Genomic DNA, 15,958 nt, shown 5'->3' with positions numbered 1-15,958 from the left:
AGCTAATTATCTAGCCATTTAGTAAAAGAATGAATATTTTTTTAAAAAGAAAATACACCAATTATAGGTACCTATTATTATCAAGAACAAGTTCATGGGAACAATTAATTGGCAAAGTAGCCATATGTTCCCAAGGAGCCTTTATGAGTTGATTTTCTTACTTGAAGAATTAATTAGCATATATATATATGTGCAATGGTCAGTTATTGCCTATATTCTAAAATGAACATGCAAAAAGGAAATGCATTCCAATCCAATTTAGCAGAGTCGATCTTAATTACGTAGATTTTCAACAAACACAGTGCCAAAGATGCTCACAATGTCTAATGGACCCGATCATCGACATACATGGGATTAGCCTAAAATTAATAAGACAACACGAGAAAATTATGCTTATTAAGTTGGAGCATAAGTTGAAGTTACCCAAATTTGGCAATAACTCTCTACAATTAAGTCAACAACCTGCTGATCTGTTTGCAGAACACAACCGTAGTAGTGACACTTTTTTTTTTACACCAAATCATGTACTGAAGTACTGGCATCTAATTAATCACAATTTCTGATAAGCTGTCCACAAAACCAGCTCCACATTGCCTCTCATGCTTACCACAGCATTGCTCCCCTGACCGCTTGCAACACTCTTTGATCTTTGCAATCATAGAAGCATCAGTGACAATAGATATCTCCAGGCCAGCGGTGGTAGAGGCAGTATTAATAATGGTTGCACCCTGTGCTACACCACATCCGCTGCAGCATTTCCTTTGCTGAGATTGAACTTCACTGTTTTGGGGATAACAAACTTTACTAGACGCTTCTAATATGTCTTCAAAATTGTCATACTTGCAATTGATTTCTGTACAGTTAGAGCAACCTTTGCCAGTTGATGCAACATTGTTGCATGGTTCCAATTCATGTCTAGGCAATAGGCAAGTACACGCATCATTGTCCAATTCAACTCCATCAGAATGACCACAATTTCTCACGTTATTTGGGCCTTTATCACCACATCCATCACTGCACTGCTTTACTGTTTGGAATTTGCTGTTGCCTCCTCCTTGTCTGCCAACCAAGTTTGTTATTTGGTGTTTCCCCAGTAAGTTAACACCGAGAAGTCCAGAGTCATCTGTAGGATTGCTTACACTTGGAGACTCCACATAATGAATGACTTTCTTACAGCATCGGCATCTGTCATTGCATATCTTTGCCTCAGGGATATGATAACCTCCATCATAAGTACCTTTACCACCAACAGCAGTTGTGCTTTTTTCCTTCAGAGATGAGGTCGTAGTGAAAGTGCCATAGCTGGATCTTGCAAAGTCTTCATGAGATTTTGATGTCTCTTGCAACAGTAGCATGCTGTTCAAAATTACGATCAAGCATGTCCCAACATCAGTGAGAACTGCTGCCCAAATCAGCGGATAACCCGCAAAGGCCAAAGCTAGGATAGCACCTTTAGTACTGATGGATATTATGACATTCTCAATGAGTTTCCTAAGTGTTCTTCTTGCAAGTTGAATGGCTTTTGGTATCTTTCGGATGTCGTTTGACATGAGAATTACATGCCCTGTCTCCATTGCGAGTGCTGAACCTGAAATTCCCATTGAGATGCCAACATCGGCTGTAGCTAATGCAGGAGCATCATTCATGCCATCCCCAATCATGACTGTTGGACCTTCCTTCTTATAGTCCTCAATTATTCGTGCCTTGTCTGCAGGTAGAAGCTCTGAGTGGATAACATCGAGAGCATGGTTGAGCTGCATAGAAAGTTTATACATTGTATGAAAAAAGTCTTTGAAAATCATTTGGAAACTCAGGCTACAAAAAAATTGGCAGGATAAATTAAAGCAACAAACATGGCTACATGGAAAGTAGTTGAGCACAAAATGGTTATGAGTTTTGAATTTCGGTGAGGTTGAACGGACTGAGAACTGACCGAATTCATAAATGATTTCAGAAACCTTACATATTATCCATTGACAGGCCATGCTGAAGGCTATTTGGTACCAAGTGGTTAACCCGATTTTTATGTAATTGGAAACCCATCAATATTCCTTATGTGCAGAAACATATAAAGAAGAACGATAACACCAAGACATGATTAGATAGATTTGTTGATTAGTAACGTATTTTCAACCTGATCTTGTGCAAGCATGGCTGCAGTATGACTATCGCCTGTAAGCATGACAGATTTGATCCCCAACGACGTCATCTCTTCAATTGCCTCCATGGCCCCAGATCGACAACTATCAGAGAGGCTGAATATTCCAACTAGAGTTGTTCCAGAATATACATAACCATCTGTATTTCCTTTCATCTTATGAGATCCTACTGTAATGCAGAACAAGGATAAAATCATCAGTAACGACTGGAATTGCAGGAAATAAGTTTTGAACAAAGAAAGACAATTGATTCTACCTGTCCCATGCCCAGATCTTAAACCAATTCTCCTGTTTCCAATATAGATATCATGACCGTCAATTTTCCCGAACACTCCTTCACCAGGAAAGTTTTGAAAGTCTTCCACATTCTCAGGCTTTGGCTCAATGGAGTGTAATCGTGCATGGTCAACAAGTGCAGCTGCCATTGGGTGACTTGATTTACTCTCAATGCTTGAAACCCTGTGCAATTTTCATAACTGTTTTTACTTTTTCTTATTCAAAAACCACATATCGTTGTCTTTTGCTTTTTTTTCTTGTGAGTTCATATATGAAAAAGTCACCAAAGAATAAAATTGTAATGAACAATTTTTTTACCAGTGGAGCAATGTGCTCAAGCTAACATCATCATTAATAGCCCGAAAATCCGTCACTACAAACTCTCCCCTTGTTATTGTCCCAGTTTTGTCAAAAGCTGCAATCTTAACCCTTGCAAGAATTTCAAGATAATCTCCACCTTTGACTAGAAGTCCATTTGTTGCAGCCTTTGAAAGTGCACAAAAAATTGCAACAGGCGTAGAGAGGATAAGTGCACATGGACACGTACTTACAAGCACTACTATTGCGAGATGAAACCATTTATCTTCGTTAGGAAGTCTGAGTGCGGCCGGAATCACAGCAAGGGCACATGATATTAGCATAACTACTGCAAAATTACATAGGAAAATGTGTGAAAAATAAATATAGCCTGTACATAAAGAAAAACTATAGCATGTACATATACTTTTTTTCTCTGTACGTAAAGCATCAAACTGCAAAGGGAAATATCTTGAGGATTTTTTATCATGAGCTTTTGAGGTTGTGTAGCTTCATACAACACTCGAACTTCTTTACAATTTCTAGCGAAAAAATCTACGGCTTCTGATTTACTTCCCAAGAAGCAGGCAGCACCTAGTTTCACGAAGATGAATGACTACTCTGTTTAATTATGTCTATATGCTGTTTAATTCATGAAAATATTTTTTTTTGTACTTTCAGAAAAATCATCTTTGTTTTCCCTAGTAAATGAAATTATATTAGACAATGATACACTGATGTTCTTCACCTTTCCTGGGCATCTGCATCCCACCAAAGAAATCATTCAAGTCTCAATTCAAAAGGGGGTGATAGCATTTTGCATAGATGACAGCGACTAACCGGGAATATAGTACTTTGCACAATTGTCTATGAATCTCTGAGTTTTAGACTTCTTGTTGTGGGCCTCTTCCACTAGCTTTGCCATTCTTGCCACAACAGAGTCTTTTGCTAAAGCTGTAGTTTTTAAATTAATATAACCTGAAAGAAAAAAATAAATAAAAATAAAAGAAAAGAAAACAAGTTCCAAACTATGAGCAGAAAACATTCCAATATGTTCTTTTAACTAAAATATGAATAATGAAAGGTAGGATGATCAACCATTTATGTTGATAGTGCCAGCTAAAACAGGTGAATACAATTCTTTGGTGACGGGAAATGATTCTCCAGTCAGCATCTTTTCATCAACTTCACATTTCCCCTCCACAACAACTCCATCAAGGGGAATAACATTGCCAGCTTTGACTGCAAGGACTGTGTCCAACTCAACAACATTGACATCAACATGTTCTCCAGTTTCAGCTATTGTGGCTTTTTGAGGAGCCATGCTCATTAAAGATGACATTGTAGCCATAGCCTATGAGGTGCATTGTTGAAATTAAGGACATAAACTTGTTAAACCAATGCAGAAATTGAGTGTTCCATGAATTTAGAACATTTTTTTTTTTTATAAGTAAACGATATTATTAATAAGGATAGGTATAGCCCAAGTACACAACTTTGAACAATCAACATTAGTCATAAACAGGAAGTCCCAGAGGGATTGTTGTTATCAGGGTATCATAGGAACTTAAGCTCCAGAGCTCATTTATATTATCAGTGTGATATAGGAACTATGGGCCTCAAGAAGTCTTTAAGCGATAAATAGATGCCTTGTTCAAAGTTTTAGCTTTTTCCGTAGCGGATTTTTTTCTTCTTTGTTATGATAACCCATCTTTTTGTCCTTAAATAGTAATATAGTACCCAAAGCTGAATTCTATATTACCCAAAAAATTTCAGTTGTAGCATTACTTCGAACTTTTTTGTTAAGCCAATCCCCTAATAAATGGATGAAACCAACAGCTAAATTATTCAAAATATGTTGAGAGATAGTATACTAAAGCCAAAATCATTTATGCTGCTAAACCTTTGGGTCACATGGTTGAATTCCAGTAATATTAGGATTCAGTTCACAATAAGGAATTAAATTTAGAATATAGTTGGCACTCTCATGTAGAAAGATCTAATGAAGCAGTTAAGACTTGAAGTGCTGCGAGTGTCCATGATAGCACAAAGCAAATGCAGCAAATACTATATCTATGGCCTCCATGTCAGGAGTTTATTATCCTATCAATACTTGGACATAGTTTGAGGCATGCTCAAAAATGTTGATTGGCATCAATTGGTTTTTTTAATACCAGGCGGTGATGTGGTTTTATGATTAAGTGACCACCAGAAACACACAACAAAAGCAAGGAAGTGAGATGGGGATTTACAGGTGATCCAACAAAGACAATATTTTCTTCTCCTTTGTTAAAAGCTGACCGTGTTCGTGTGTTAAGATGCTGTTACTATGGTACTTTTGTGCATAACTGCGTGATGGATGGGCAAAAAGAACTTTTCAGATATGTACTTTTGGTATGTGCTTCTCAAGGTAGCTTGATTAGCTAACCTTTATTATTCGTGAAACAAAGAACAGAGATAGGCCATTTAATCAGCAGGTCATGTTAATTAACTGTGTGTATGTGAGTGAAAAGAGAGAGAGAGAGAATTGGTAGCAGACCTTGTAACTTGCTCTTGACTCAAGCCACTGAGCAATCGAGTACAGAAAGACAACAGTACCAGCTTCCCAATAATCTTGTAGAGCAAGCGTCCCCACCACTAGAAAGCATCAAAGATGTAATGTAAGACATGTTACTATGTAGTTCTTTCTTACAATCTCTTTTTATTTGCTTCTTTCTTTCTTTGTTCTTGACTTTTCCCAGTTTGTTGCAAGGAATGCAGCATTAAGGATGATACTTCAAGCCGAATTATCTTAAGCTAAGGCTGCAAATTTGCATCACTCATAATGATACCTATTCAACCTTAAAATATAACATTTCTAAATTCTAGGCCACTGAATGGCTGTTTAAAGTTCATCCTAAAGATTCATCTTTCAGAATATGATGAAGAATTGATATATTGGTTTAGGTAAACATTCACTTCCTTTATCAAGCCAATCTCTCTCTCTCTCCCCTGTTTTATTATATTTCAATGATTGGATTATACATAGTTATACTAAAAGGCATGAGAAAATCAAATCTAGTTTCCTTAAACCATTACCTGCCATGAGAACAAGAATGTTGATGTTGAGAGTAAGGTTTCGGATGGATGCTATGCTTCTCAATACGAGTGTGGGGAGGCCAACAATAACCGCAGCAAGAGCCAACCATCCCAATGGATGATAAATATACTTCAAAAAGGACAGTGCAAGTAATAAGCCACAAACCATTGTAGATGGGGCTGGCCATCTGTTCTGGAAATTGCTCTCTTCCTGTGGTCTAACAGTAGCTTCCAGCCTTGCTTTATTCAGTGCGTCAACTGACATTATACGTAAAAATAAATAATAAAAAAAATAAAAAAACCTACACATATTAGGTACACACATGCTGTCATAGCTGTCAGCCTGTCACTCAGCTGCCTCAGTGGTGTGTGGTGTCACCTTGCACATATGCTAACCATAAGACTTGTATGCATGAGAAAAGCATGCAATGCACTGGATGTGTGCTTTGAGTAACTGAGTTGGAGCTCAAAATCACTCAGCATTGGTGCTACCTAGTGTGGATTGGTCACTGGTTCTGGCTTGAAGGGCTGACTCGAGTGAAACTTTGGTAGGATGTGCAGCATGGATTTGGCTGACTGTGCATGGATTTTTGTAAGTTTGGCTGCTACCCGATGACGTTGGTGGTGATGATGCTGTTGGGATGAGCAAGGAGAACTGGGGAGGTGGCAATGGCTTAGGCTAAGCTCTCCTCTCATATGTGCGGTCCAAGGGCTGGAATGAACAGTGATGGGCTTCTCAAAAGAAACTAGACACCAAGGGCATTGAATAGAAAGCCTTGCTTGCTGGCTGGATCGACTAGCAGGCAGAAGAAGAGTGGATAAGTGACCTGTTTGCCTTGCCATATAACTCAAGGCAATGATCAAGGGCTGCAAGGTGCTGAGATGTTAGGTTAATAACTCACTGATGTAGAGAAATTAAACAACAAATAGAAGCGGAATTACGACAATATGGTGACACTCCCGTGAGGGTATTTGTCCCACAAGTTGGTGATGAACAAAGGGAATTGAGTGCATTTGTTTGTGCACCAATGACCCCTATTTATAGGCCATCATGCATCGGTTGGTAAAGGGCACATCCATTGGTTAACCAATGGTAGCCCAAAGGTCACAACCTTAAGGAGTGACACATCCTATTGTGAAAAGGCATAACCATTGGTAAACCAATAGTAACCCAAAAGTCACATCCTTAAGAAGTGACACAACCTTTTGACTAAATCAAAAGGTTGTGTCTCTTGACACTTCCTTTAACATCACCCCTCATGGGAACCATCACCATGTTAGAGAATATTATTCCAAGGGGTACACCGTTTGGTGATCACACCCCTTAGAATAACATCTCCCACTTGATCACACAAAACGGTGATGATCCAGTTGAGTATTTTACCTTGGTACCAATATGAGCTTTCCACTACTCAACTCTCATCTGCAACTCTTGCAAATCGGCGTCAGAGCATGACAAGCCTCTACGTGCACACGTTTTTGTCATTACCTTATCTGACCGCACCCTTTACCATATGTGCTCCCACTGATCACATATTAGGGGTGACTACATTTCACTAAAAATTTTTAGTGAATGGCATCAATTCTCCGTGACTGGATCAACAATCCATTCCTCTGTCACAATTGACGACTTCAGCCGAATACATAACACATGTATCGACCTGCGCTGAATTTTCGTTAAGTACTTCCTCTAGAGGCTATTCCTGAGGTTTTTCCCTAATCACCTTATCAACGACTTTGCAAATGATTAACCATTTACTTGAGTAATCAAATCACATTTCACTAAAACTTTAGTGAATGACACTGAATTTTCGTTAAGTACTTACTCACCCGAGTCTTTCCTTAATCACCTTATCAGCGACTTTATCATGATCAACCTTTTACTTGATTAATCAATCTGCACTGAAATTTTATCAAGTACTCATCCTACGGCCATTCCTGAGGTTTTCCTTGATCACCTTATCAGTGACTTTACAAATGACCAAAATTTTCATTTGGGTATCTCTATAACTCCAATTTTCTAGGTGTCCCCAGAATTTGCTGAGTTATACATGCTGACCATGAGATTGCTTCACCTAGGTTTCTCTCAATCCCATTCTAGTCACATGTTCTCTGAATTTCTCCAGAGATAAACCTTTGGTCATTGGATCTGCTACCATCTCGGTCGAGGAAACGAAATTAACCTTGACCTCACTTCTTTCCACTATATCTAAAATATAGTGATAATGCACATCAATGTGTTTTCCCTTGGAACTCTGTGTTTCACTTTTTATCAAAGAAATGGCAGACTGATTATCACAAAACACATTGATTGGTTCTGTGGATGTACCCAAATTTAAGCTTTCAACAAAGCGTTTTATCCACACCGCATTACTCACTGCAGTACTACAAGCAATATATTCTACTTCCATAGTAGACTTAGCAACACAGCCCTGTTTCTTACTTAACCAAGAAACTGCTGTTCCACCAAATAGAAATATATATCCAGTTATAGATTTTCTATCATCTACATCACTTCCAAAATCAGCATCACTATAGCCGATTAATTCTAGATCACTGTTTCCAAAACACAATTTCAAATTTTTGGTACCTTGTAAATATCTTAATATACGCTTAACTGCTTGCCAATGTTCTTTACCTGGATTGGATTGAAATCTACTTACCAATCCAACTGCATGACAAATATCTGGTCTAGTACTTGTCATTGCATACACGAGGCTTCCCACAGCTTGAGCATAGGGAACTTTAAGCATTTCACTTATTTCATCCTCATCTTTTGGGCACATACTTTTATTTAAAGTATGAGCTTTGCAAACAGGCGTACTTAAAAATTTACAATTTTCCATACCAAATCTTTTAAGTACTTTTTCTAGATATTTCTCTTGATCTAAATACAATAGATTTGAATTTCTATCTCTAGAAATTCTTATACCAAGAACATAAGCGGCTTCACCCATATCTTTCATTTCAAATTTAGATTTCAAGAATTCCTTTGTTGCATGCATCATATCTAGACAATTACTTACCAGTAATATATCATCAACATACAATGATAATAATGTTAATTGATTATCATTTCTCCATATGTATACACAGTGATCTAGTGGACTCATTTCATATCTCATTTCCAAAATGGCTTGGTGAAATTTCAAGTATCACTGTCTTGAAGATTGCTTAAGTCCATACAGTGACTTTCTCAACCTGTAGACTTTCTCTTCATGTCCTTTAATTTGGAATCCTTCTGGTTGAATCATAAAGATATCCTCTTTTAATTCACCATTGAGAAAAGCTGTTTTTACATCTAACTGATGTAATTCCAAATTCATCCTGGCAACAATGGACATGATGATCCTTACGGATGTGAACTTCGCCACAGGCGAATATGTATCCACAAAGTCTACACCTGGTTGTTGAGTATATCCCTTGGCCACTAACCTTGTTTTGTACCTTTCCAAACTGTCATCAACTTTAAATTTTCTTCTGAGAACCCATTTACAGCCAATAGCTTTTCTATCTTTTGGAAGATCTGTTAACTCCCAAACATTATTTTTGTTTATTGATTCTATTTCATCTTTCATGGCCTCAAGCCATTTCTCTGAATCAATACTATTGACTGCTTCAGAAAAATTTTCAGGATCATTATCTAAATTTTCCAAACTGGTATTTAGTGCATAATGATCTTGAAATAATATTGATGGTCTTCTGGATCTTTTACTCCCACTGTCTCCAACATCAATGCCTGAAGATTGATTTTCATCTGACTTTCTTTTATTATTCTGGATTTGAATAATATCATTATTTTCATTGTCAGATTCTGTGGAGATCCGTTGATTCTCTAAATCATTTATTAAATCTATTTGATCAACAGGAGTAACAAGGTTCGTGTTTTCCAAGAAAACGGCATCCTTACTTTCTATCAATCCTTTTTCAGAATGATAAAATCTGTAGCCACTTCCGTTTTCTACATACCCAATAAACCTGCATTCCCAGGTTTTACTTTTTAATTTATCCCTTAGTGGCCTTGGGATAAGCACTTGTGCCTTACAACCCCACACTTTGAGTTTACTTAAGTCTGGTTTATGTCCCGTCCATAATTCGTAAGGTGTAAGAGGTTTCGCTTTAGTTTCAACTCTATTTAATATATATGCAGCAGTCGATAATGCTTCACCCCAAAAATGTATTGGTAGATCAGCATATGCCATCATCGATCGCACCATATCCAATAGAGTTCTATTTCTTCTTTCTGCAATGCCATTTTGTTGAGATTTATATGGCATAGTATAAATATGTCTTATACCATTCAATTTGCAAAAATTGTCTAAAGTTTCAAATTCTCCTCCTCTATCACTATTCAAACTTTTAATGGGTCTACCCAACTGGGTTTCTACTTCTAATTTAAATTCTTTAAATTTCTCAATTGCATCAGATTTATGCTTGAGTAAGTAGATTTGTCCATATCTTGAATAATCATCAGTGAAAGTAATAAAGTACTCCATTCCTCTATGAGTTTTTGTTTTAAAAGGTCCACACACATCAGAATGTATAATTTCTAGTAAATCCGTAGATTTCCAACTTTTTGAAAAAGATTTACTACTCATTTTTCCTTTGATACATGGTTCACATATATCAAAATTATCTGAGTTTATTTGTGGTATTAATCCACTTTTATACATTCTGATCATTTTATTTTTATTTATATGGCCTAATCTTAAGTGCCATAAATATGTACAATCAGTAGACACATTCAAATACTCAGAAATAGGTACTTTATTAATATCAACATTCAGTACATACATATTGTGATCTTTCACGCCTTTCACTGACACATTTCCCTTACTAATTACAACGGTTCCAGACTTAAACTCAACTGTGTAGCCTTTCTGATCTAGTACAGGCACAGATACTAAATTTCTACGAATACTAGGTACATATAGAACATCACTAAGTAAAATAATGGAACCATTTACTTTGAATTTGCATGTACCTTGCCCCAAGACATCGCAATATGTATTGTTGCCCATATATACTTTGTGCTCTCCAGTTTGTTTATCTTCAAGTTTGACAAACATATCTCTGTTCCTACATATATGTCTTGTCGCTGCAGAGTCAACCCACCATGAATCTGTCACTGGTTCCACTAGCATTACTTCTGAGATTGTCATCACAATTTCCTTGCTTTCTTGTGCTTTTCCTTTGTTAGGACATTGTGATTTGTAATAACCCTTCTTTCCACACTTAAAACAGTTTTCAGAAAATGGTTTATTTTGTTTTCTTTTTAACCATTTCTTTTTCTTGAACTGTTTTGGCTTCATCTTATTCTGTGTAGAACGCTTATCTTAAGCCATTAATAAATTGGATGATTCACCATCTTTATTCCTTCTTTTCATCCTTTCTCCTTCAAGTACTAAAAGTACTGGAAGCGATATCATTGTTACTTCATTTCCACTGTGTGTTAAAGAAGTAATAATGTGATCCCAAGATAAAGGAAGACTATTTAGTATGGTTGTAACTTGCATTTTATTACTGAGAGGATGACCGGCATCATTTAATTCTTTCGCCATCAACTCCATTTGAAGTACATGATCGCCAATATCATCATTCTCTTTCATACAAGTCCGGTTATACATATCCAACAATAATTGTATATAAGTATTCGACCTTAAACCATAATTTGCTTCAACTGCATCCATAATTTTTTTAGCAGTTTCATAGTCTTCAAATAAAGGAATAATGTGATCACTCATGCAATGCAAAATTAAAACTTTTGCCCATGCATTGTGTTCTATCCATTTATCTATATTTAAAATACTGTTTACACTTTCACTTTCATCATCTTCTACATTTCCTTCCCATGGCTTTGGTGTTGTTAATGTATATAAGGTTTTTTCATGGGTTAGAAGAAAAGTTATATGCCTTTTCCAGGCCCGAAAATTTCTTCCATTCAATTTTTCTATCCCCGAGGGATCAATACTTTTCTTCGGTGCCATGAATAATAAACCTTAAAAAATTAATCAACAAGAAGAATGTAGAAATATTAAATGTGTACTATTTAAATATAATAGTTCAACTGTGAAAAATTAAAATTATTACAAACTTAATTAGTAATAATAATAACCCTTGGGTTTAATCCAAGGTGGCAGCCTAGAAATTCTCCTATTATATTTTATATAAGGAGAATAATAAAAGCGACGCCCCGATCGAGGATATCCACGGCCTTTCCTTGATGTTTCACCTCTTTCAAAGAATTTCTGGCAGTAATTTCGATCAACAGGTGCTTTATAATAATTTGGCTTGAAATTTGGAGCACAACGGCTTTTGAATGGACCAAATCGGGCTTGAAATGATCTCGAACGGCCCAATTGAAATTTTTTGCCCTGAACCGGTTCAGGAAACCGGGTGAACCGGTTCAAGCCGTGTTCTGGAGGCGGCTCGGTCAACGGCTCGGTACTCGGCTCGGTCAACGGCTCGGTTATCGGCTCGGCTTGGCGGCTCGGCTCCAGAGGCTCAGAAACGGGCAAAACGACAATGTCGTTTTTACCGTTATTAACCTCCGTTGGCTGAACGACACTGTCGTTTAGCCTTGGAATGGTTTGAACGGGATGACCGTTGGACGAAACGGCACCGTTTCGTCCTGGGTTGTCTTCAACCTCACGCAGGCGCACTGCAGTGTCCCTGCGTGCGGTTTCCTCAGCCCCGTCCGACCAAATGGTGGCCGGCGACGACGACTCCGACGTGCTCCCGAGGTCGACGACGTCCGGCGGTGGTGAGAGGCTCCGGAGACCGGCCGAAACAGTAACTTTGTGGACAAATGGGCTATTTAAATCACTATTCCTTTGTGTAAAATAATACCAATAATTTTCTTCAAAATAGTAACAATTTACTAAATTTTGAAGATTACCAGTATACTCTAAACCCCCCACCGTGATCTGAAAAAGTTTCTCTCTCGGATTTTCAAGCAAACGAAAATGATTAAAATATGCAAGTGTGGTTGCCAAACCAAGCACTTGCCTATTTATCGTCTTTGTAATGCGCGATAAAATTCCCTCTGACATAACCTGGCTCTGATACCACTGTAGAGAAATTAAACAACAAATAGAAGCGGAATTACGACAATATGGTGACACTCCCGTGAGGGTATTTGTCCCACAAGTTGGTGATGAACAAAGGGAATTGAGTGCATTTGTTTGTGCACCAATGACCCCTATTTATAGGCCATCATGCACCGGTTGGTAAAGGGCACATCCATTGGTTAACCAATGGTAGCCCAAAGGTCACAACCTTAAGGAGTGACACATCCTATTGTGAAAAGGCACAACCATTGGTAAACCAATAGTAACCCAAAAGTCACATCCTTAAGAAGTGACACAACCTTTTGACTAAATCAAAAGGTTGTGTCTCTTGATACTTCCTTTAACATCACCCCTCATGGAAACCATCACCATGTTAGAGAATATTATTCCAAGGGGTACACTGTTTGGTGATCACACCCCTTAGAATAACAACTGATATGAGGCTGCGATTTTGAAGGCAGAAGCCCTCTGCATGCGCTGGGCTGATGGCTTGTTGCAGTGATACTATAGTACTGAAATCTGTTAACTTGCAGCGAGCAATGGGCAAAGTAGCAAGCACGCAAGCCAGTCCTTTGAGCCTCTAATTGTGTATAAAAAGGCTAGCATGGTAACAGCTAGAGCATCAGTGAGGGTTCATGGAATTAGAGAGAATTCTGGGAAAGCAGAGCGAAGAAAGAGTACAGTGTGTACTCTTTGTTGAGCTATGGTGTATCTTTTTGAACCAAGAAACAAATTATCATCCGTACTATACATTTAAACTTTCTAAGTTGTTATCATAAAGAGAAGTTATATTAGCTAATCCACAGCAAAACTAACATGCTTGGGCTGTGTTTTCGCCTTATCGTTTTACATCAGAGACATGCCGGTGGACAATGGAGATTCCAACACCATCGTCAAGGTAGCAAAGACTTGGTGCTGTGTTTTTCTTTTCTGGTCAATCAAACTATGGTAGCAATGGCATTAGACTAACAGGGTCATCATGCGTAATGATGTCTTCCCTGACTTCATATAAGTAGACTGAATACGTTTGGACTGGAACATCCAATCATTTTTTATGTTATCGATTAACAGGGAAAAGGGTAATGCACGTACCGACTTGAATCTCAGATATGAAAACAGTGTCATGGACAACAATTAACGTTTTTGTCGGTAGGATCACTGAAATTTCTTTGACCCCATTGAGCGATTTCAGAATCCTCTCAACCAATGTTACCTCTGATGCACAGCAAAGACCCAACACCTCAAAGTAGCTTTTCTTCAAGTTTTCAGCCATATTTGTATCTGTTACTTCCAGAGAAAGAAGAAGACGAAGAGGAGAATATATTAGTCTGGTACTGAACTAACAAATTGAACCAAAAACAAAAAAGGAAAAAGAAAAACAGAGACAGAGAGAGGTTGAAAAATAAGTATTCGACGAAAGAGTTCTCAAACATGCGGAAGGGGAAAGAACAGAGAAAAAAGCAAGAACCTTTTGAAGCGGAAGAAGATGAATTACGGGTGTTTTTGGAGTTTGACTTGGTGCCTCTGTGTTGAGTTTGACTTGGGGCCTCCATCTTTTTAAATATATTATCGAGAATAGCTTGCAGACGCAACGTTCATTGTTTTTTTGGTGCTGTGTTTAAAATCTTTGTCATGTTGCAGGGGCAGTTTAATCCATGACAGAAGAACTTGCAAAAAGATATTCTAATTTTATAAATCAATTTTGACATTGTTTTGTTTTGAATAATTTTGTGACCTTCCTGCTATTTGTTTTTTAGTATTTTTTTTAAACTACTGCTGCCGAATGGAGTGGCGCATGGACCTCACGCACGCACATGATGAAGGGATGATCTGCAGATTAGGAATAATGGATTGGCAGGCTTACAGATTCGCGAAGCAGTGCTTGGTGGCTGTGAGCTGGGGGACGGTGAAAGATCAGAGGGTTAGCTTCCGGGCAAAAATGGAGGAAAACAAGAGACAACAAATGCCTACACGATTGGACAATAAGCCAGAGATCACCCCAGGAACCAAAAAAAACCCAATCAAAAAAGGGTCAAATTTAAAGGGTCAGAAAAAGATTCGATTTTAGCCAACATTTTGAATCGTTCACTGAACCGTTGGCTGATTGAAACCGATTTTAGACTGATTTATCCGATTCTAACTGATTCAAAATTGTATTTAATTTTAAGTTGTAACAACTGACTTTTTTCTTATAATTTCTTGTATACAAATATGATAAAACTAAATATATATTAACTTTTTTATTATTGTATTCAATAAGAATTGCAGAAAATTTAAAAGATAATACATGTAGTTCTTTATTTTTTTAGTTGAACAAAAAATTAAGGAGATAAATGATTATTTTCTATAAAACTTATGGTTGTGCATAAACTTATGGTTGTGCATAAAATACTACATTTAATGGTCTTTATCTTTTTTGTATATAAGACAAAAATATCAACAATTGAGGTGTAATACATAAGTTACATGTTTATTGAAACTATTTAGATTCATATTATATTTTTATTGAAACTAATGAATGAATTTATATTTTATACTATTTTATACATGATATAAAATGCATCAAAAGTGATTTTTAATACTTTTTATCAATATTGAAATATCTTATTCAAAATTTTCATGTCACCCTATTCAATTTGTTAAATCGCCCGATTTATTGAACCAGTTCTTACTTGATTTCGATTTTTCAAACTTTGAATTCAATGGAGAAGGTGAGTAAGAGAAGGTCAAATTCAAAGTAGGACAAGAAGACGAGAGAGTCGAGAGAAGTCGGAGCTTCTCCTTTCCTGTAGAGCTAAACAAAAATCTAAAAATTTAATTTCGAATTCGACTTTGACGAAACGGAGTGAAAGTCAGATTTGTTTTTTAGTTTTTCAGTCAGAGTTGGAGGTGTCTCCAAACCAACTCCAACTTTATGCTCTAACTCCAACTTCGAATCTGACTTTGATATTGTACATATATTATAGAAAATTCTATACACCACACTATCATCTCACTTTCATCCCACTATGTAATATGTGATATATTTATCACCATTGATTGATCATTTATTGAACGATTATTTATCATGTAATGGTA

General features: G+C 37.1%; 1 protein-coding gene across 1 annotated transcript; it reads right to left on the bottom strand.

Annotated features, from left to right (window-relative positions):
* Positions 1-542: 542 nt before the first annotated feature.
* Positions 543-14,153, bottom strand: LOC109005792 (putative inactive cadmium/zinc-transporting ATPase HMA3). The gene is made up of 9 exons (XM_035683784.1): positions 13,973-14,153; positions 5,811-6,068; positions 5,272-5,369; positions 3,831-4,086; positions 3,573-3,710; positions 2,754-3,081; positions 2,416-2,618; positions 2,135-2,328; positions 543-1,754 (listed from the first exon to the last, which is right to left on the bottom strand). The coding sequence occupies exons 1-9, from the start codon at positions 14,151-14,153 to the stop codon at positions 543-545; spliced, it is 2,868 nt and encodes a 955-aa protein (XP_035539677.1).
* Between the last annotated feature and the right edge of the window lie 1,805 nt (positions 14,154-15,958).

This window comes from Juglans regia, chromosome 12, assembly GCF_001411555.2.
Source record: "Juglans regia cultivar Chandler chromosome 12, Walnut 2.0, whole genome shotgun sequence".
NCBI lineage: Eukaryota > Viridiplantae > Streptophyta > Magnoliopsida > Fagales > Juglandaceae > Juglans > Juglans regia.
Note: the sequence above shows the minus strand (reverse complement) of the source record. Positions and strands in the feature narration are given on the sequence as shown.